Here is a 22,995-nt window from a genome sequence, read left to right on the forward strand (position 1 = left end):
ACTCCTCACTATAGACTCATGCTTGCATTGGAAGTAGTTCAAGGAAGATTCACTGGGCTAATTCCATGAGATGAAGACTTTGTTTTATGAAGAAGAGGTGCAGAAAGAACACTCCCACTCATGGGGCAGTATTGAACCAGAGGAACGCAGTTTATAAATGAATGACCTCCCATTTGCAATGGAGATGAGGAGGAATGTCTTCTCCTCAGTGATTGGTAATCTTTGAATTTTCTTCCCCACAAGAAGTGGGTGCTGGATGATTGAATACATTCAAGACTAAATCTGGCATTTTATTGATCTACAAGGGAGTTGTCTGCTTTTTAATTCTTCCACAGGATGTGAATGTCAAAGGCAAGGTCAACATTTCCCTAATTGCCTTTGAAAAAGTGTTGATGAGCCATCATCTTAAACAACACCAGGTTATAGTGCAACGGGTTTATAATGTCTAAATTCCGCTTTGGAAATAGAACCAGTCTGACTCAAGATCGGGATACAGACAGACTGTAACCTCACACTTTTAATGCATTGTCTGAGATGAGATGTCACCTTTTCTTATAAAACCTTAAGTGATCTCAAGAAGGTGACTTAAAAAAAGTTCTGGGATTTACATGTTAATGCATCAAAACCTGCAACCCATTCTAAACGATGAAAGACTCAATAATCCAGGTTTGTTCAATTTGTCACTGTATGACACTAATCATTTGCTATAAATTCTGTGTCTTATGACCTTATACTTCACAACCACCTGATCAAGGAGCAGCACTCCGAAAGCTAGTGTGCTTCCAATTAAACCTGTTGGACTATAACATGGTGTTGTGTGATTCTTAACTTTGTCCATCCCAGTCCACCACCGGCTTCTCCACATCATCATCTTAAACTATTGCAGTTCATCTGGTGAAGAACTCCCACAGTGCTATTTGGAAGGGAGTTCCAGGACTTTGATCCAGTGACAGTGAAAAAACAGTGATTTAGTTTTGAGTCAGGTTGGCTTGGAGGGTGAATTTGCAAGTGGTGATGTCCCCATGCATCTGCTCCAAGCCACATACCATTCTGACTTGGGCACTATAAATTCACCAAACAATGGGCGAAAAGTCAATTTCAGTGAGTTTGATGGAAAGTTTCTTTACATGAGCTCGGTGAATTATCTCTTCCAATTGTCAGCATGTTATTCTGTTAGGTGTTGTTATTAGATTAGACTAGATTAGATTAGATTAGACTTACAGTGTGGAAACAGGCCCTTCGGCCCAACAAGTCCACACCGACCCGCCGAAGCGCAACCCACCCATACCCCTACATTTACCCCTTACCTAACACTACGGGCAATTCAGCATGGCCAATTCACCTGACCTGCACATCTTTGGACTGTGGGAGGGAACCGGAGCACCCGGAGGAAACCCACGCAGACACGGGGAAGAACGTGCAAACTCCACACAGTCTGTCGCCTGAGTCGGGAAACCAGACGAGATCTCCTCATAATATATTAAGGAGGTAGCCAGGACACTGACGTTTTCTTATTTTAAAGGCAATTGTGAAGAGGCTGTTCCCAATGCAATGTGACTGGTCAAACTACTCAGTGTTCAGCAAAACATAATTTATTTAAATGCTGTAGTTAAAATACAGCCAAAGAAAGGGGAAGTTAGAAAAAATTAACTCTATTGGAAAACATAACAGAATAACAGATATAGTAACTATTACAAAAAAAAAACCCCAATGCCTCCCAAGCTGTTCGCTCATGTGGTCTTCAGTCGACAGTTTGTTACCCCTGACTTACAACTTCTCTTAAAAAAAAGACCAAAATAGCCTCTCAAAGTGACAGCATCATCACAGTGTACATCAGGACTCAATGCAGCCACTCTTGAGCTATCTAGCATTCCGAGTAAAAAGTGAGGTCTGCAGATGCTGGAGATCAGAGCTGAAAATGTGTTGCTGGTTAAAGCGCAGCAGGTCAGGCAGCATCCAAGTAACAGGGAATTCGACGTTTCGGGCATAAGCCCGAATGAAGGGCTTATGCCCGAAACGTCGAATTTCCTATCTAGCATTCCATCAATGCTGGAATCTTTCAGGATTCAGACCCTTTAAATCCCTGCTGTGTACTGGTCGGAAGCTGCCATTCACAATGTGTTGCTCCCCAGTTCGGAAGGAAGTGGCTGAGAAAGGGAAGCTGGCACCCTGCTTTGCCAACAGGGCACTGGAGGATCTTGTGATGGAGAAGAGGGCCATCTACGTCTCTCAGGAATCACAGAGAAGACCACTGCTCGAGACCCTACCAGCCTGGTCTGGAGAAATGCCAAGCGATGCAGGAAGAAGGTTCATGAACCTTTTGGTCTCTTTTTCTGAGGGAAGGATCTCTTGCTGTTGAGGGAGTGCAGCAAAGGATTTCCAGGCTGATTCCGGGGATGGTGGGACTGATGCATGAGGAGAGATTGATGAAGTTAGGATTGTTTTCACTGGAGTTCAGACAAATGAGGCAGGATCTCATCAAGACTTATAAAATTCCAACAAAACTAGCAGGGTAGATGCAGCGAGGATGTTCCCGATGGGTGTTTCCAGAACCAGGGGTCACAGTCTGAGGATTCAGGGTGGACCATTTAGGATGGAGATGAGGAGACATTTCTTCACCCAAAGAGTGGTGGGTCCGTGGAATTCATTAACACAGGAAGTAGTTGATGTCAAATGCTTTCCAGAGGCAGCTAGATATAGCACTTGAGGCGAACGGGATCAAAGGTTATGGGAGAAGGCTGTTGAGTTGGACAATCAGCCATGATTGTGATGAATGGCAGAGCAGGCTCGAAGGGATGAATGGCCTCCGTCTGCTCCTATCTTCTATGTATCTATGTCCTTCTGTGCTCCACAAGTAATGATAAGATCTGTGCAGAGATCTGCACTCCATCACTTTAGCCAGTGGTGTTTAGCACCAATGGCAAGACAACAGGGAGATGACCTTTCTCATTAGAGACAAGGTGATACCATTAGGAACTCAACTGGAGAAGGAACCACATTGGGGGCGCAGCAACCTCCTCTCAGGAAACTTCGGAGATGCCCAGCTCCTCCACCTCTACCTGTCCCTGAAATCCTCAACTGTGAGAGAGTTCAAGCTGAGGAGGGTGAACCTGTCAGAAAATATTCAGTATGCCTGGGCCCTCGCATCAAAATGCCCTTCTCGGGGTCACCTATCCAAAACACCAAGGAAAACTGGCTCCCTCCACCCAGCTATTGACCCTGAGATTGCATCCAGACATGGTGGAAAGGAAAGAGAAAATGAAGCATTCTGGGGAGAGATAGCGCATATGGAATTTGGTTGTGAATGCGCCATCACATTTTAAAAACATCTTAAGTTTTCATCATCAGCTGTGTGAGTAACTGTACACAAATGGCAGCCCGGTGGCTCAGTAGTTAGCACTGCTGTCTCACAGTGCCAGGGGCCCGGGTTTGATTCCCACCTCGGGCAACTGTCTGTGTGGAGTTTGCACATTCTCCCCGTGTCTGCGTGGGTTTCCTTCGGGTGCTCCGGTTTCCTCCCACTATCCAAATATGTGCAGGTTAGGTGAATTGCTGTACTAAATTGGCCATGGTGTCCAGGGATATATAGGTTAGGTGAATTAGTCATGGGTAAATATAGGGCAATGGGTCTGGGTGGGTTAGTCTTTGGAAGGTTGGTGTGGACTTGCTGGACCTAATGGCCTGTTTTCACGCCATCGGGATTCTATGAAGGTAAATAGGTTAGCTATGCTGAGCACCACATGACCCTCTGTCGGAATAACAGCTATCCTTGAAATAGTGTGAAACTTTGTCCTCATTGAACCAGATGTTGTAAAAGCTTGCATCAGTTTGTAACTTTATCTTTTATTGAATAGGAAAAGTATAAATAGATCAAACTGATAAACCACATTTACAACTGGGATTGTAACAAGGTTGTTGACTTCAGAAGACTCAAGACATTTAGTGGCAAATGACTTTACGCTTCTCAGCTCCATTGAATGGGGTTCAAAAAGATGCCCTTTCTACAAGTCAAGTAAAGAAATTAAATTTGCATTTTTGAGGACTGTACTAGTATTGAAGGTGCATTGTGGCACATTTGCTGCTGTTCACTGCCATAAATAGCCTGAACTGGGAGGCATTGAGGTAGAGTGGGTTCTGCTGTAACGCAGTAATTCTGTTCTCATGCAATCCCATGAGAATGTTAAGGAAATTGTGTAATAGCAGCATCATTTAAAATAAACGTTTGTGCTTTAGAAACAGTATCCCCAGTTCGTCAATCACGTTACAGCAAATTTGCATTAACAAAACACTCATTGTAGCAGAATGATCTGTATTCTCCTGTTGCAGAGCTCCTGTCCCTCTCTAAGCATCTGGATGGTGGATTCCAGAGCTTCCCTTCATCTACGACGTTTATTAAACCTGTGAGTGGCTCACTGCTTCTCCTTCAGGCCATCCTCAAGGATGTAGAGGGGTTGAAGTAGCAAGTAGAGCTGAGTGCGTTTGGTGTACATATGGAATCTGACACGCAAGTTTCAGATGATGTCATGAAAGGGCACCATGCAAATGAGAGGTTGGAGGTGGGCTAACCTAGATTCCTCAGAGAAGGAGAACCCGAGAAATAAAAATGTTAGGGCAGGAAGAGAAAACATTGTCAATGATAATCAGGTCGATGATTGGATGAATAAGAGTCTCACATAGCGTGGACAATGGAAAAGAGTTATAAAATCAACCATGCCAAAGGGAGCAACAGGTTCTTCCAAATTTATTCACAGGTGTAACCCTGTGCTGTTGTCTACTTTGAGTGTTCCCATTCTCAATCAGCGTGACTGGGAAGTTTTACCAAACGCGTTCATTGCCGTCCCCACCAAATGCCATCACACAGAGTTTATGAACAGAGTTGACTCTGTCCTTATACTGAAGAAAAGAGTGTTAGAAATTAACTATTCTGTGTCGATAATTGAGAAGGCAAGAGCATTCAAACAACCCAGTCAGCTTGGTACTGATTCTAAGTATGCCCCATATCAGTAGACATCAAGTATGATATGCCCCAATTATTAATATTATGCAACTTACCCATTATTCTACATCAAAGAGCATCATCCTTTTTTAAATAAAGCAAAATGTCAATTTTTGATCTTCTTGATGTTTTGTGGGATCTTACTGTGCATACACTGATAGCTCACATTGTTTACATTACATGTCTGCTTCATGACAGTCACTGTCATGTGACCATACTTCATTTGATGTAAAAGGCCTTGAAGTCTAAGGGCTTGAAGGTTGTCATGTAAATACCTCACTAGTCAGAGTCCACATGTCAACAAATCAGCCACCCTTTCTCTCATGCAGTGTAATTGTTTCCTGTGAAATTTGGCATTCTTGAAATTCCATCCTGATGAGTGCACAGTGAAAAACTTTGAGCCCATCACTTTTTTCATCAAGAATATGATTTTGAACTATCAGGTGACTCCTTATTTATTTCAATTCCTTTATTGGTCTGTGCATTGAGAATAGGAGTTGTGAGATCATATTGTGGCTGTACAGGACATTGGTTAGGCTACTTTTGGAATACTGCATGCAATTCTGGTCTTCCTCCTATCAGAAGGATGTTGTGAAACTGAAACTTGAAGGGCTCAGAAAAAGTTTACAAGGATTTTGCCAGGGTTGGAGGGTTTGAGTAATAGGGAGAGGCTGAATCGGCTGGGGCTGTTTTCCCTGGAGTGTCAGAGGCTGAGGGGTGATTTTATAGAGGTTTATAAAATCATGAGAGGCATGGATAGAGTGAATAGTCAAGGTCTTTTCCCTGGGGTGAGGGAGTTTAAAACTAGAGGACATAGGTGTAGGGTGAGAGGGGGAAAGATTTAAAAGAGATCGAAGAGGCAACTTTTTCACACAGAAGATGGTGCATGTATGGAATGAGCTGCCAGAGGAAATGGTGGAGGCTGGTACAATTGCATTATTTAAAAGGCATCTGGATGGATATATAAATAGGAAGGGTTTAGAGGGATATGGGCCAGGTGCTGGCAAATAGATTAATTTAGGATATCTGGTCAGCATGGACAAGTTTGATCGAAGGGTCTGTTTCCTATGACTCTATAACAGCTGCTATTGAGAGGTCACATTCAATAACCATCACTCAGTTAGCAACGACTAAGCAGATTCACTCTGGCTGTAAGGATGGAGAAAAGTGTTTTGCTAGTGCTGTTGGTGTGGGAGTGTATCACTGAGGTAAATTAAGGGATTCATGTGAAATGTGACCCATGACTATGGCAGCAAAAAAATCCCTGTCTTTACAACAAAATAATTCATTGTAATGAAAATCTGATCTGGCATCTGTATTTTTCTCTTTCAGATATCCTCAAAGCCTTCTTCCAGACCTCTGAGTCCCCTCTCACCACTGGCTTTCATGACAACCATCTCTGACTCACTTCCTGTTGACTTCAGCTCCCCAGCTAACCCTTTTGCCTGCCTGGATAACTCTGCGGCAAAACACAAGATTGCTGTTAATCCTCGCAGACAGAAGTTCTTTGCCAAACAGAAGAAGCCAACTATTGTAAGAATGCACTGTCCACTGACAACAAGAAAAACAATAACCAGAAACATATGAAGCAAAGACATTGTCAATAAATTCAACATACTGTGAATCAGAATGCCAATTGTGACTCTGAATAAATCTATAACTAACCTTATCAAATCTATTTGGAAAGGAAAATGCAGTTGCTTTTGTTTGTTTTCCCCAGTTAAAGTAAAAAGACAACTGACCCAATAAAAATTGAGTAGAAATGCATTTGTTTTGTACTTAAACCAGGCAGCAATTTGTTCTTAGTGGCATTCATAAGAATTAGTAGCAGGCATAGGTCATTCCATCCCACAAACCTGCTCTTTCTTCATCATTAATCTAACTTTGGTGTTAACACCACATTCCTGCCAACTGCCAATAAGGGTTAGCACTGCTGCCTCATAGCACCAGGGCCCTGGGTTCGATTCCTACCTCGGGTGACTGTCTGTGTGGAGATTGCACATTCTCCCCTGTGTGAGTTTCCTCCGGGTGCTCTGGTTTTCTCCCACAATCCAAAGATGTGCTGGTCAAGTGAATTGGCCATGCTAAATTGCCCATAGTGTTAGGTACAACAGTCAGGAGTAAATATATGTTAGGGGAAAAGGTCTGGGTAGGTGAGTTATTCTCCGGAGGGTCACGTGGGCATGTTGGACCGAAGTGCCTGTTTCCATATTGTAGGGCGTCTAATCTAATCACTGTTAATCACGAATCAATCTTAAAGATATTCACTGATGTCACCTCTGCTGTTCTCTGGGAAGAAGTTTTCTAAAGACTCATGAGCCTCTGAAAGAAAAGAAATTCAGCACTCCCTTGTGCCAACTCAGAACACAAACCTAATTTAAAATTATAATTGTGAGTTATTCAGACAAAATCATTTCTGGCATTCATTCCCAATCTATTGTTTCCCATTACTTCACTTCCAGGATTTGCTTCCTCAGTATGTCTCTGGTTATTTTCTTAGCTGAATTTGTTTGAAGTGATTGTCTACAGGTTTTAATTTCACAATCTGCAGAATTAAAGCCAAGCACAGGTCGGTGGATAAAGGCAGCCACAGTTACATCCATTTGGGTTTTCTCTGTTTCATTCTGATTGTGAAAAAGGTTATGCCACTATGGGAGTTCCCAGGAACCAGTGGAGGAGTTGAACGAGCAAGTGGCTAGGTAGAGCTGGATGTGCTCAGTGTATGAATGTAACCTGACACTGAATCTCAAAGGAGGAGACCTCTAGAAATAAAAGTGTTGGAGCAGGAAAAGGAACCATTGTGTATGATAATCCAATCAAAAAATGGATGAGTGAGAGCAGAATGACAGTCTGCGGGAGAAAGTGAGGACTACAGATGCTGGAGAGCCAGAGTTGATAAACCATGGTACTGGTAAAGACACAGCAGGTCAGGCAGCATGCGTGGATCAAGCGAGTCAGTGTTTCAAGCAGGACCATTCTTCAGGAGTTAGGGAGAGTGAAGGGGGCTGCAAGATAAATGGAGGGTGGGAGGTGGAATACGGCTGGGGGAAAGGTAGGTTGGATGGTAATAGGCGGGTGAAGGTAAGAGGTGATGGTGATAGGTCGGTGGAAAGTGAGAAGGGTAGGTGGGAAGGAGGATGGACAGGTAGGTCAGGTCAGGAGGGTGGACTTGAGTTGGAGGGATGGGAACAGGGGCAGGGGAGATATAGAAACTGGTGAATTCAGAGTTCGTGCAGCCTCACATCGAATGGACAATGGAAAAGAGTCGTATAATCAACCATGTCAAAGGCTGCAGACAGGTTTTCCAAAATTCATTCTCAGGCTGTTGGTTTCATTGGGAATGCCTAAATTATTGCCCCAGAGGGCAGTTAAGAGTTAACTACATTGCTGTGGGTCTGGCGTCACATGTGGGCATCAGTAAACCAGATGGGATTTTCTCCTAAAAATCAACAACAGTTTCATGGTCGTCATTAGATTCTTAATTCCAGAGTTTTATTGAATTCAGATTGCACCACCTGTCATGGCAGGATGCAAACTCGGATCCCCAGAGCAGTACATAGGTCTCTGGATTAGGTGTCTAACAATAATATCACTCGGTCATCACTGTACCCTAGAACTCTGTGGGAAGCTAGAGAAGTGATTGCTGGACCTCTTGCTGAGATATTTGTATCATCGATATTCACAAGTGAGGTGCCGGAAGACTGGAGGTTGGCTAACGTGGTGCCACTGTTTAAAAAGGGTGGTAAGGACAAGCCAGGGAACTATAGACCAGTGAGCCTGACATTGGTGGTGGACAAATTGTTGAAGGGAATCCTGAGGGACAAGATGTACATGTATTTGGAAAGGCAAGGACTGATTAGGGATAGTCAACATGGTTTTGTGCGTGGGAAATCATGTCTCACAAACTTGATTGAGTTTTTTGAGCAAATAGCAAAGAGGATTGATGAGGGCAGAACAGTAGATGTGATTTATATGGACTCCAGGGAGTCCAGAATTGGAGATCATAGATTTAGGGTGAGAGGAGAAAGATATAAAAGAGACCTACAGGGCAACTTTTTCACGCAGAGGGTGGTGCATGTATGGAATGAGCTGCCAGAGGAAGTGGTGGAGGCTGGTACAATTGCAACATTTAAGAGGCATTTGGATGGGTATATGAATAGGAAAGGTTTGGAAGGATATGGGCCAGGTGCTGGCAGGTGGGACTAGATTGGGTTGGGATATCTGGTCGGCATGGACAGGTTGGATTGTAGGGTCTGTTTCCATGCTGTACATCTCTATGACTCTATGACTTCCTCCCTTGAGAAGTATGGGAAGGAGTTCAACATCTGTGTCATATTTACATAAACTGGGAATGGCAAAATGCCACCAGTGAAGACAGCTAGTTATTGCCTCTGTAAAATGGAGGGGGGTGGTGACACATTACCCGAGCTGAGACCACTCCCGTATGAGGGGAGACTTCCAATTTCAGGCCACCTCCACCATTAATACCAACGTTTGGGCTTTTGTCTCATTAAAAACTGAGATTGTGTATACCTCATTAACTGGTTTCCAACTTGCTGTGCCACCTTCCTCAATTCTTGCACGTAAACCACTCTCCCCACCAAAAAATATTATATTAACAGCTTTCACACACAGGCCTCATGTGAGCAGTCGTGAACAGCTTTAGCAGCTCTGGCAATGATTTTACACAGGAAAGCTACTCGGGAAAAGTAACTGCACAGGATTCAACATGGGTCACAGTCCTGTTTGGTCAACTGAAGCTCATTATTATAATTTTAAAATAAAATTATGCTCTTGATATCTTCAAAGTGGTGCACAATAGTACATATAAATCTGAATCAACCCAGTTTAAATAAATGTTGAGTTTTATGCAGAAGTGTAGATGTCAGTAGGAATTACAAACTCTTGCAAGCTGTATTTAAATTGAAGTGACAACAGTTGCATCCCGCTGTTAGCTGTTTTCTGTGGGTTGTGTTTATATATAACTCTGTTGAAATATGAGCAGGCAATTTTGCAGAAGTAACTTGTTAATATTTTCATGATGATGCAAGATTGAAGAGTATTTCCATTTCCAAATTTCCAACTTACGTAGTTGATATTCACTGTCATCAAGTGAATTGTACAATATCTGTCAGGAAAGAATTCTCTCTTCGCAGAAATATTCTTAAAGAAATATTACCTCAATATTCTAAATTAGATTAGATTAGATTACTTAGAGTGTGGAAACAGGCCCTTCAGCCCAACAAGTCCACACCAACCCGCCGAAGCGCAACCCACCCATACATTCACCCCTTCACCTAACACTACGGACAATTTAGCATGGCCAATTCACCTGATCTGCACATCTTTGGACTGTGGGAGGAAATCGGAACACCCAGAGGAAACCCACGCAGACGCGGGGAGAATGTGCAAACTCCACACAGTCAGTTGCCTGAGGCGGGAATTGAACCCGGGTCTCTGGCGCTGTGAGGCAGCAGTGCTAATCGCTGCGCAATGAGAAAAGATAGTTCGCTATGAATTAATATTTAAGTACACATAAATTAACATGCATAATGTTATTTTTCCTCCAGAGAGAAGATTCAAAGATACCCAAATTTATTTTGCCTGGAAGTAAAGATGAAAGGGATCCAGTCACGTCCTCTGCCAGTGATTTACAGGCTGAAAATAAAGAAGAAATTGGTATGAACACTTTTATTGCCATCAGTTTTAATTACTATATCCCTGAAGGAAAATACTTACTGGAACTGTGTTATTAAGATGCCACTGTTCAGAGCAAATCTTGACTCAACAAATTGCTTCGAACAGTTGGTAGCATTCTTCACAGTCGGAGGTTATGAAGTCATGCCTCAACCTACATCAAGAGAATCCAAGTGGGGAAAACAAAAACAGTTTTACATAACAACTGCAATACTTGGAAATGAATGTACTGGTCACACTGGAGCTCCAGTTTGAGGGAGACAAAGTGAGTAGGACCTATATACACCATTCGCAGGCTATGTTGCTTTCACACATAAGTGGAGACAGCAGCCTCATGTTACATTTTTCAAATGAGGGGTGACTTCCAAGGTTCTGGAAGTCCTGTGGTACACTGGAAAGGTGAGAAGTGGAGATGTGATGGACAGCATTCTTCCCCAGTGCTGTCCCCCTGCTTATGGATTGTGGAGTCGAGAGAGTGGTGCTGGAAAAACACAGCAAGTCAGGCAGCATCCGAGGAGCAGGGGATTTGACATTTTGGACAAAAGCACTTCATCAGGAATGATGAAGGGCTTTTGGCTGAACTGTCAATTGTCCTGCTCGCCGGTTGCTGCCTGACCTGCTGTGCTTTTTCAGCACCACACTGTCCACTCTAACATCCAACATTTGCAGTCCTCACTTTCACCTCAGGTTTGTGAAATCTAACATTGTGTTAAATGCCTGCCTAACCACAGGAGTTGCAGTTTTAATTTGCTCATTGTGTATGAAGTATTTTGAGAGGTTTCTGAGGAATGTAATGATATGCTATATAAATACTGGAATTTTTTCACTCATTTGTTTTGTGAGGTATTTCTGTGAGGTGTTGGTGTGAATCAAGTCAAATCTTTATATTTATTAAATTTCACCACAAACCAATAGCCAGTAGAGACCTGGCAGCATGGTGGCTCAGTGGTTAACACAATTGCCTCATTGTGCCAGGGACCCACTTTTGCACGTTCTCCCCATATCTTTGTGAGTTTCCGCCAAGTGTTCTGATTTCCTCCCACAGTCCAAAGATGTGCAGGTTGGGTGGATTGGCCATGCCAAATTTCCCAAAGTGTCCATAGATGTGTTGGTTAGATGGATTAGTCATGGGAAATGCAGGGATAGGATAGAGTGTAGGTCTGTTTGGAAGGGTTGGTGTGGACTCAATGGGCTGAAGGCCTGTTTCCACACTGAAGGGGTTCCAAGGCTAGTTATTAATTTGATCAGTCAATGTTCCTTTCTTGTTAGCATGTGTTTCTGACTTGCATGACAGATTTCTGGGATTAAACCCACATTGTTGAATGTATAATCCCCTCCATAAAATTACTGTGAAGAACAAAATTATTAATATCATTCAGTAAAGACACCAGTATGCTGAATAAACCATGCAAAATAAAAGGTTGTCATTTGGCTCATCATGCTTATACTAGCATTTTCAAAGAGGCATAATTCACCTCCGAGCTCTACAAATTCTATTCATCATCTTCAGGGCATAAGTCAGGAGTGTGATAGAATACACACCACTTGCCTGGTTGATTGCAGCTCCAACAACACTCAAGAGGCTTGACACCATCCAACATAAAGCACCTGCTTGTTTAACACCGCATCCACTGCCTCCAACGTTCACTCTTTCCAAAACTGACACATAATGGCAACAGTGTACACCATCTACAAGATGCTTTGCAGCATCTTCCAAACTGGTGCCCAGGACAAGGGAAACACCACCACCTGCAAGTTCCCCTTCCTGTTGCACCCGATCCTGCCTTGGAAATATATTGCTAATCCTGCAGTGTTACTGGGTCAAGATCCTAGAAATTCCTCTCCATCAGCACAGTGGATGCTCCTACAGCATGTTGACTGCAGCGGGTCAAGAAGGCAGCTCACCACAAAAGGGGCAACTGGAGAAGGGCAGCAAATGTTAGCTCAGCCAGCAATGTCACATTCCATGCATAAATAAAAGACTTATTCAGTCAGATCCTCTCTTTTATTCTTTGCCCATAATTTTCTTTTTGTTCATAAATATATAACAAACTTCTTTTTAAAGTTTTCTATTAGTTCTGCTCTCACTACTCTTTCGGGCAGATCATAAAAATTCACCGAATGAGAAAACTACCCTCATCTTTCCTCCAGTTCTTTTGTCAAACTTCTAAATCCCGTATCCTCTGATTACCAGTTTTCCTGCTGTTGGTGACATGTTTTCCCCATGACCCTATCAAAATGCTTGTTCACTTTGAACATCTGTGGCAAAACTACCTTCATTCTTCTCAATACAGAGAAGTTCATCTCAATAACTTTCATGTCCACATTTGACTTCTTTGGAGTTAACATTCCTAAATTGAATGCTATGTCCATTATTTGTATGCTTCCATTTATGACCTTTTTTTCCCATATTCATGGGATATAGGCATCACTGGCTAAGTCATTTATTGTCAATTCCTAGTTGCCCTTGAGAAAGTGGTAGTGAGCTGCCTACTTGAACCACTGCAATCCATGTACAGTAGGTAGACCCATATGTCTTTCGGGAGGGAATTTCAGGATTTTGACCCAGTGACAATGAAAGAATGGCAAAATATTTCCAAATCAGAATGACGAGTAGATTGAAGGGGATCTTGCCGATGGTGGTGTTTCCAGGTATCAGCTGTCTTCGAGATGGTAGTGAGTTTTGAGAAGGTTTGTAGCTCAGTTGAGGTTCTGGATGTAGGTTTGCTCGCTGAGCTGGAAGGTTCAGTTTTTGGACGTTTTGTCACCATTATTGATAACATCATCAGTCAGCTTCCGTTTGAAGCATTTTCTACTTATGTGTTTAGGTTTCCTTGGGATGGTGACATTATTTCCTGTGATGACATCATTTCCTGTTCTTTTTCTCAGAAGGTAGTAGTCATGGGTTTAGGAGGCACAGTCTAAGAAAATTTGGTAAATCTCTGCACTGCATCTTGTAGATAGTGCACACTGCTGCTACAGAGTATTGCTAGTGGAGGGAGTGAATGCTAATGGATGCGATGCCAGTCAAGTAGACTGTTTTATTCTGGACGGTGTCAAGCTTATTGAGCGTTGTTGGATCTGCACCCATCCAAGCAAATGGGGCATGTTCATTCACAGTACTGACTTGTGTCTTATTGATGGTGGACATGCTTTGGGGAGTCAGGAAGAGAGCTACTTATTGCTTAGTGAGTTTTGAGAAGATTTGTAGCTCAGGTTGGTGTTCTGGATGTAGATTTGCTCGCTAAGCTGGAAGGTTCATTTCCAGATGTTTAATCACCCTACTAGGTAGCATCTTCAGTGGGCCTCAGGCGAAGCAGTATACATGATTCCTGCTTTCTGGTTGTAAGTTTGGGTTTCTTTGGTTGGTGATGTCATTTCCAATGGTGATGTCATTTCTTGTGGTGTTGTCATTTTCTGTGGTGATGTCATTTCCTGTTCTTTTTCTGAGGGGGTGCTAGATGGGGTCTAACTCGATCTGTTTGTTTCTAGAGTTCTGGTTGGAATGCCATGCTTCTTGGAATCTTTGTGCATGTCTCTGTTTGGCTTGGCCTAAGATGGATGTGGTATCCCAGTCGAAGTGGTGTCCTTCCTTATCTGTATGTGAGGATACAAGTGAGAGAGAGTCATGTCGTTTTATGGCTAGTTGGTGTTCATGTATCCTGGTGGCTAGTTTTCTGCCCGTTTGTCCAATGTAGTGTTTGTTACAGTTCTTGCACGGTATTTTGTAAATGACGATAGTTTTGCTTGTTGTCTGTATCGGGTCTTTCAAGTTCATTAGCCACTGTTTTAGTGCGTTGGTGGGTTTGTGGACTACCATGATGCTAAAGGGTCTGAGTAGTCTGCCAGTCGTTTCGGAGATGTCTTTGATGTAAGGGAGAGTGGCTAGGGTTTCTGCATGTTCAAAGTTTGGGAGAAGATTTGTAGCTTGGGTGCTTGTTGTTGTGGTTCTATTCGCGGAGCGGGAATTTGTGTTACAGACCCGAGCCCATGCACGGACTGCACAAAACACTACATAGGACAAACAGGAAGACAGCTAACGATCTGCATCCATGAACACCAACCAGCCACGAAACGACATGACCAGCTATCCTTAGTAGCCACACACTCAAATGACAAGCAACATGAGTTCAACTTGGACAACACTACTATTATAGGACAAGAGTAAAAAGTGAGGCCTGCAGATGGTGGAGATCAGAGCTGAAAATGTGTTGCTGGTTAAAGCACAGCAGACCAGGCAGCATCCAAGGAACAGGAAATTCGACGTTTCGGGCCAGAGCCCTTCATCAGGAAGGGACAAGCCAAACAGAGAACAGCCAGGGAATTCCTAGAGGCATGGCACTCATCCAAAGATTCAATCAATAAGCACATTGACCTGGACCCAATATACCGGCCACTGCAGCAGACAGCTGGAACTGACAACCGGAAGCGGCAGAGACAAACCACTATAAATGCTGGAGGAAACATCACAGAAGCGATTCACAGGAGGCTCCCAAACACTGATGATGTTACCTAGACAGGGGATGAAACATCTGCAACACAAATTTCTGGATGTGTTTTGTCTGCTTGGTTGGGTTTGTTGTTGAGAAATCAGCGGACTGTGTTCATTGGTTACCCATTCTTTTTGAATACACCCTAAAGGTGACTTTCCTCTACTCTGCATAGTTCCTCTGTGCTGCAGTGTGTGTTGGCTCATTGAAATAATGTTCTGATGCAGCTTTGTGTGTGGATGTTGGGATGATTGCTTCTGTAGTTCAATATTTGATCTGTGTGTGTTGTTTTCCTGAAGTCTCACTAGAATTCCTAGAAGCATGGCATTCCAACATATCGAGTTAGACCCCATCTACCACCCCTGAGAAAAAGAACAGGGAATGGCATCACCACAGGAAATAACATCATCACCAGAATTGACATCACAAACCCAAAGAAACCCAAGCATCTAAATAGAAAGCAGGAATCATGTACACTGCTTCGCCTGAGGCCCACTGAAGATGATAACTAGTAGGATGACAAAATGTTTGGAAATGAACCTTCCATCTCAGCGAGCAAACCTACATCCATTATTTATCGCTGTATGCCTAGCCTCTTACCTGCTGTTGTAGCTACTGTGTTATATAATGAGTCCAGTTGAGTTTCTGGTTAATGCTAACCCCCAGGATGTTTATAGTGGGAGATTCAGTGATGGCAGCACTATTGAATGATAGGTTGCTGTGGTTAGATTGTCTTTTATTGGAAATGATCATTTTCTGGCATTTGTGTTTCATAAATGATTTTTATGATTCTAAGGGAAGGTAGGTTTGGATGGGCTATGAGGTAATCTACAATTTGTTGAGTACTCACTGTTCTGGTGCTTTAATGTGATATAATTGAATTACAAAACCAGCAGTGAAAGTGAAAACAATGTACAACCAACAATAATAACTTTTGAACAAATGTCTTCTGATGACTGACGGCGAAAATGTTTTCTCTGTTTAGAATTAAGTTTTTGAACATTAGTTTTATTGTCATAAAATTAAGTTAAGTCATTTATGACCTCTTTTTCTCACTATGTTACAGATCTCTTGGCACAATGCAATGACTTAAAGCATGAAACAAATGGAGATGAGTTTGTGGAAACTGTTTCTAAGAGTTCCAAAATACATGAGGTTCCTCACAGTCACAGTCCAGAGCATGGTGGAAATGCTTTAGATCAGAATGGAGCTGTATTGCCTAAAACTACAAGTAAACAGACACTTGACCCAGAAATGCTCCTTACCTCTGATGGTGTACATAGTTCTGAGAAGCCTCCCAATATGCAAGTGGTGTCACCAGGAATAATGCTAACGCATGATGAAGATTTTAAATCGACTTTGGAGAAGTCTTGTATGGACAATGAAGAAAATGCTGTTCTGTCTCTTCCCATGTTACCAATGACCATTACTGAATTAGAAGAATGTTCAGAGACAATCAGTCGAGCCAAAGGGGGAGCCATATTTGAGAATATGGAGGAGGCTGTGCACCTCATCAATGCCGACACACCTCCATCAGAAGAAAAGATCTCAGTTGAAATGCACATAGAGGGACGTGAAGTGGGAAATGGTGGAAATTCAGTACAATCAGAACATGGCTCAAAGTCTAAAGAAGCAAAGTGTAAGAGCTCTGTTGTACCTCATGATAACGCTTTGCACTTGTTCAAAGAGACAGAAGGACAGGAAGAAAATATCCTGACAGATAATTCAATAATGAGAGAGGCAGTTGACACAAGCTTATTAAATAACAAGGTAGAACACCAACAGGCTTCCAGTGATGAATTGACAGACAGTATTTGGTGTTTATCAGAAGTTCCACTTGAAGAATTGTTCATTCAACCTGAACCTTCTACACTGCAATTACTTGATGTTCAGGGACAGTCTGAAAATTCAGTACCTGATAAGCCATTACAGAAAGATAACAGGCTTGTGAATCAAGGTTCAGCCAAATTCTCAATCGCCTCTGCTTGGCAGAGGTCATTATTGGAGGCCAATAGAAAGAACGAAGGTTTGAATGCAGATTGTAGTCTTCAGGCACCACAGAAACCTGAGCTTTGCAAGGAGAATGTCAGTGAAGGGTCATCAAATCAAGGCACAGGAAGTCTCCTGAAATACCAGCAGTTCTTTGATCAGCCATTGAAGATGAAATTTACTGGAGCCAGACCAGCTGCTACTGAGAAGCCATGTCTCCAAAACATTACAAAACCGCAAACAAAACCTGACTTAGATACCAAAGGAAACCCATTTGGTGTCAAACTCAGGAGAACCTCACCTCTTCTCAAATATTCAGCTGAAAGTAACTCTGAACATGTTGTGGTTGACAGCGAGCAGGCAGTGGGAAGTAAACCACATGCAGGGATACAGACCCCAACGGCTCAGGCAATTGGTGCTAGAGGCAGCAGACAGGCAGAGGCTGCCACAGTGAATACAGCGAAGGAAGACAATGACAAGTTATTCTTGGAAAGTCACAGGAATAGATGCCGACAGCTGGGAAAAGCTGATTCAGTGGATGTTTCAACTGAGTCAGTGACACAAGAAAAGGACAATGCTCCTCAAGAGAAGACTGAAAGAAAAGATCGTCAAACCCAACTGGACTTCAGTAAAGCCTCAGGTATGGAATATTAGTTTGTCTTGACCAATTGTTTGGTTAACTGTTTCAGTGGTTGAAGGAGACTGCACTGATGGTGTTCTAGATAATAATAATAACACTGTGGTTGTGTTATACGTTTTCCTGATATCTATACAAACTGATTGCTCAATCCATTTTGTCCGTTAGTGGCTGCATGAAACAAGAAACACCACCAAGTAAACATTGGATAACTATCAACACGATCTTTTCCTTTCCCTCTTTTCCCAATATTCCCTTCATTGCATCTAAACTGATCATCTCATCTACTTCATGTGGTGATAACAGCTGAGTTCTCACCACTCTAAGGGTAAAGACATTTCTCCTGAATTTCCTTTTAGATTTATTTGTGACTACCTTATATTTAAGACCCCTTGTTTCGAAGTCTACATTGACTTGACAAAACACCTTCATCATTGTAAAGATCTTTAACGGGAGGAGGTGTTGGCTTGGAGGGATTATTATCTCTAGATATATTAATCCAGAGACCCGAATAATTTTCTAGAGACCCAGATGGTGAGATTTGAATCCAGTAAATATCTGGGATTAAGAGTCTAATGATGACTACAAAACCATTGCCAATTGTTGAGAGAGGCAAACACTTCTGGTTTAAGAAACAAAATCTGCTGGTCTTATCTGGTCTGTCTTATATGTGACTCCAGACCCCCAGCTTATATGCCCTCTGAGTTATGAGGGATGGGCAATAAATGCTCGTCCATCCAGCAACGCCCACATCCTGTGCATGAATTAGAAAAACAGTCACCTTCTGTTTTCTCAAGGACGTCTGAAAGTTGGAAATGAATTCTGTTTGAAATTATCAAATGCATGCACAAAGCCAATGAATATAGCAATCTTTCGTTTGTGTGTTAATGTTAAAAACCAGTAGCTTCCAAGTAAAAGCAAAACATGCAATGTCTTGATCAATCGTCTTCAGTGATATTATCTTTTTTTTCCCTGTGGAAAAGATGTTTAATTGCTCAAATCTGTTATGTAGAGAGGAAACCACAACTTGTCAAATGTGCTGCAGCAGAGGATGCCAGCTGTGGAGTCAACTGCTCAGAGCCTGTGTGGGTCTCCATGGCAAGACAGAAACAGAAAGGCTTTCAAGGCCAATACTCAGGGATGCAGGACAGACCCCAGCCCCTGGAGGACAGGTTCTCAGTACAGATTGATGCAAAGAAGGTAACATTATTTCCATTCAATTACTAATTCATGTTTGATTTATATAGTTATTTGTGCTTAAATTTGTGCTTATTTGTAGTGAAATTGTCTTTTTCTTGATTATGAATCAGAAATCCATTATTTCTATCCATTTTCAAAGACATGCGGTTTCTTAAAAAAAAATCACATAATCCCTACAGTGCAGTAGCAGGCCATTTGGCCCATCGAATCCACTCTGCCCCTCCGAAGAGCATCCCACCTCCTGCACCCTAGCCCTGCATTTCCCATGGTTAATCCACGCAGCCTGCACATCCCTGGGCAATCTGGCATGGCCAATCCACCTAACCCGCACACCTTTGGAGGAAGTCTGAGCACCCAGAGGTAACCGATGCAGACATAGGAAGAATGTGCAAACTCCATACAGATGGTCACCCGAGGGTGGAATCAAACCCGGGTCCCTGGTGCCAAGAGGCAGCAGTGCTAACCACTGAGTCACCGTACCACCCCTAGTGGCTGGAGTTGATCACCAAGTTTGAAAAATAATTCTTCATTTCTTTTTCTTTTGGATGCACTGTGGGGAACAAGTGGAATAATTGACAATTTTGTAACCAATATTCTTACCCAAAAGTGTGAGCTTTTATTTTGCTTCCATTATATAATGACAGACTCAGGTCAGAACATAGTGCAGGATATAACCTTGAGGTGATTCGTTCACAATCCCTGGGTAATTGAAGAAACGTTTGTTTGTACAAGAAACACAACAAGCTGGAATATGCTTCCTGATAGGCAGATTCATGTGTACTTGAAACGAAAATTGGATATGTAGTTGAAAAGGAGATGTTCGCAGGGCTGTGTGCGAAGAACAAGGGAGTAGAGCTAATTAGATGGCTCTTTCCAAGAACCACCACCAAAAACTAAATGATGTCTTATTATAGTGTATGATTCGAGGACGTTCAGACAGTAGTTCAAGAGGCACCATATATTTGCAAAGATCAGGTCGAGCAAACGATAGAGAGAAACAAAAGTGTGACGGTCACTGCCTTTGGAAAGCGTGGGCAATGGTGATAAGTGGGGAACTTGAGTGTTGTGCAAATTGAGCAGGAAGTGGGACCACTGGGTGATGGTATGGATTATCACACAGAGCAGAGTCACAGAGATTCTGAACAGTATGGTTAAACTGCCTTCCATGAACATTAATTTTTACACAGTCCCGATATAGGGCAAATTAATAATTGAACAAGAACAATGTTGACATTTTGATGAAGGGCTTATGCTCGAAACGTCGAATTCTCTATTCCTGAGATGCTGCCTGGCCTGCTGTGCTTTGACCAGCAACACATTTGCAGCAGTTGACATTTTGAGCCAAGTGACCTGTCTTCTGAATTGTTCTGCACTCGCAACATTAACTCTGCTTTTCTCTCTCTACATATGCTGCCAGACTTGCTGAGTTTTTCCAGCAATTTGTTTTTATTTGTTTCAGCATCCACTAATTTTCGTTTAAATCCATTAATTTAATCCTGTCACTAAATCAAAGGATCTGACCCTTTCACCATAACATGAAGATAGTAAGTAGATAAATTGAACCTTATTGCAGTGGAAATTATATTGCAAGAGAAATACAAGTGATTTAATGTCAAATTCAGCCACAAGGTTTGGGCCCCACTTCGTTGGATGAATAATTAAATTAATTGTCACCAAATTGTATTGTTTCTGTTTATTTTTACCCATGAGAAAACTGAGTTGAGAGCCATGACATGATTTGCAGAACAGCTAAACACCTTGGTATATTTACAAATGTAATGGAATTTTATGAATGATGTCAACTCTGATTTTACAAATTGGAAACAAGCCATTGGAGTAAAGGGTCCTGGTGTTTATGCTGTACTCAAATCTCCTACCACTGAACAGTTTTGGGCCTCTTCTCTAAAGAAAGATATAAAAGTTGGTTCTGATACAACGCAATCGTTCTGTTTTCGTGTGATATTGCATTATCAGAAAATTGTGTAATAGCCGTCCCATTTAAACCAATGGGGCCAGAATTGCATTATAGCCAATACAGGAAAGGAACGTTTGTGTTCTACAAATAATGGGCTACATTCTTCAATCCTGTTAAAGCCAATTCACCCTGAATAAACATGTGTTAAAATAGAACCAACTGTACTAGTATTAGGAGTAGTCCAAACAAGGTTCAGTAGGCTGATAGCAGGTATGAAGGGAATATGTTACAAAGAGAGATTGAGTGGTTTGGGTCTGTACTTGCTGGAATATAGAAGAATGAGAGGTGACCTTACTGAAATGCACTCGGCTCCTTCCAGCGTTCAAGTGCATCAAAGCCTCTCCCGGTGATCGGAGACGGCAGTGGCATTGTCAGCGGCAACAAGAGTGCGGCTGCTCATGATGGTCGATGCGAGATTTGCAGGCTGACGGACACTCCAGGCCATGGCTAGGGCCAGGTGCCTGCTTCTGTAGCTGAGCATTTTAAACACTTCTATGGAGATAAGTCTTTAGACTTTAAGATCTGGGCATTTTCGTACCTTCTGACTCTTTTTAAAAAATTTTTTCTATTGTCTTTCTTAAGTTCAGTTTTTTGAAACCAAGATGGCCCCTGAGAATGACAAGTCTGTATATTTTTCACTGTACTCATGTATTTCTATACTTGAGTACATATGACAATAAAATCTAATTCTACTTCTGCGATCCTGAGAGGGCTTGACAGGGTAGATACGGAAAGGTTGTTTCCCCTTGGCAGAGACTCTGGAATGAGAGGGCATAATCTCAGAATAAAGAGTCACACGTTTGAAGCAGAGATGAGGAGGAATTTCTTCTCTCCATGGTTGTGAATCTGTGGAATCGTTTACCTCAGTGGGCTGTTGAGGCTGGGTGTTTAAGTAATTTCACAGTTGAGGTAGACAAGATTTTTACTTAGTATGGGAATCAGGGGTTATGGTGAAAAAGCAGGAAAGTAGAGTTTAGAGTCATCAGAGTAGCCATGATCTCATTAACTGGAGACTTAATGGGCCAAATGGCCTCCTTCTGCTCCTTTGTCTTACAGTCTTTTTTTTGTTATCCCATCAATATATCCTTCTATATTTATTCCTCCCTCATGGGTTTCCAGCTTCCCCTTAAATGCAGAAATGCTGTTCAGCTCAAGTATTCTCAGTGATAACAAGTTCCCCATCTTCAGCACTCACTGAATAAAGAGGTTTCTCCTGAACGCCCCAATTTGTCCGCAATAAAATTAGTGACCCCTGATGTTTGACTGCACCATTGCAAACATTGTGGATTGATTTCAGTGGAAAGGTAATCAGATTGTTGAGTACAAATGCTCACTGACACTGAATTCACCAAAAAAATTTACTAAATTAAAGGGCCATTCATTTTCCTTTTCTTTCTCTTTTAGGAAGCAAAAAAGCCCCAGTGGGGGAAGAATGGAAATAAGAACCCCTTACCCAGCTTTCAGGCCAAGGAACTGAAAACACATGCAAAGGAGGAAGATGAATCCAACACAATAACTCCTTTTGGACATGGTAAAAAAAAACACACAAAATCAAGCGATACCATTGTATTGAAGGAGGTGTTGACCTGTTGTGGGACAGATTTCTTCTCACCCTCTCCTCCCCTAAAAATTAATATATTGATGCATGAATGCTTAATTAAAAGAAATATTGCATCCAAACTGGATGCCAGATTGTTGTCTCCAAAGGACTTGGCACAGTTCAGATTCTAGCTTAGTTTACATGAACAGAAATAAATGATATAAATGAGGGGGATTGATCTCATGGTCATTACGGACATGTGGTTGTAAGGTGATCAGTGTTTCAAATCAGGTGTTCCAGGAAATTTGCTCTTTAGGCAAGATAGGCAGAATGGAAACAAGGAGGGGAAACCTGACTAAAAGAGCACCAGTATAAAGACACTACAAATAAAGGATCTTAGCTGAGAGAATTAAGACATAGAGACAGAACTTCTCACTTTCTGAATCGCAATAACAGCATGATGGATATGAA

At 42.2% G+C, this 22,995-nt stretch overlaps 1 protein-coding gene across 2 annotated transcripts in view; it reads left to right on the top strand.

Moving 5' to 3' along the window:
* zgc:66433 (uncharacterized protein LOC321250 homolog) overlaps positions 1 to 22,995 on the top strand; it is a 198,590-nt gene that overhangs the window by 165,048 nt on the left and 10,547 nt on the right. For both annotated transcript variants that reach the window (XM_060832406.1, XM_060832405.1), the window contains exons 7-11: positions 6,329 to 6,529; positions 10,567 to 10,675; positions 16,250 to 17,812; positions 18,822 to 19,009; positions 22,389 to 22,515. In XM_060832406.1, the coding sequence (XP_060688389.1) occupies positions 6,329 to 6,529; positions 10,567 to 10,675; positions 16,250 to 17,812; positions 18,822 to 19,009; positions 22,389 to 22,515 (2,188 nt within the window). The remainder of the gene's footprint in view (positions 1 to 6,328; positions 6,530 to 10,566; positions 10,676 to 16,249; positions 17,813 to 18,821; positions 19,010 to 22,388; positions 22,516 to 22,995) is intronic.

The sequence above is a fragment of the Hemiscyllium ocellatum genome, chromosome 11, assembly GCF_020745735.1.
Source record: "Hemiscyllium ocellatum isolate sHemOce1 chromosome 11, sHemOce1.pat.X.cur, whole genome shotgun sequence".
Taxonomy (NCBI): domain Eukaryota; kingdom Metazoa; phylum Chordata; class Chondrichthyes; order Orectolobiformes; family Hemiscylliidae; genus Hemiscyllium; species Hemiscyllium ocellatum.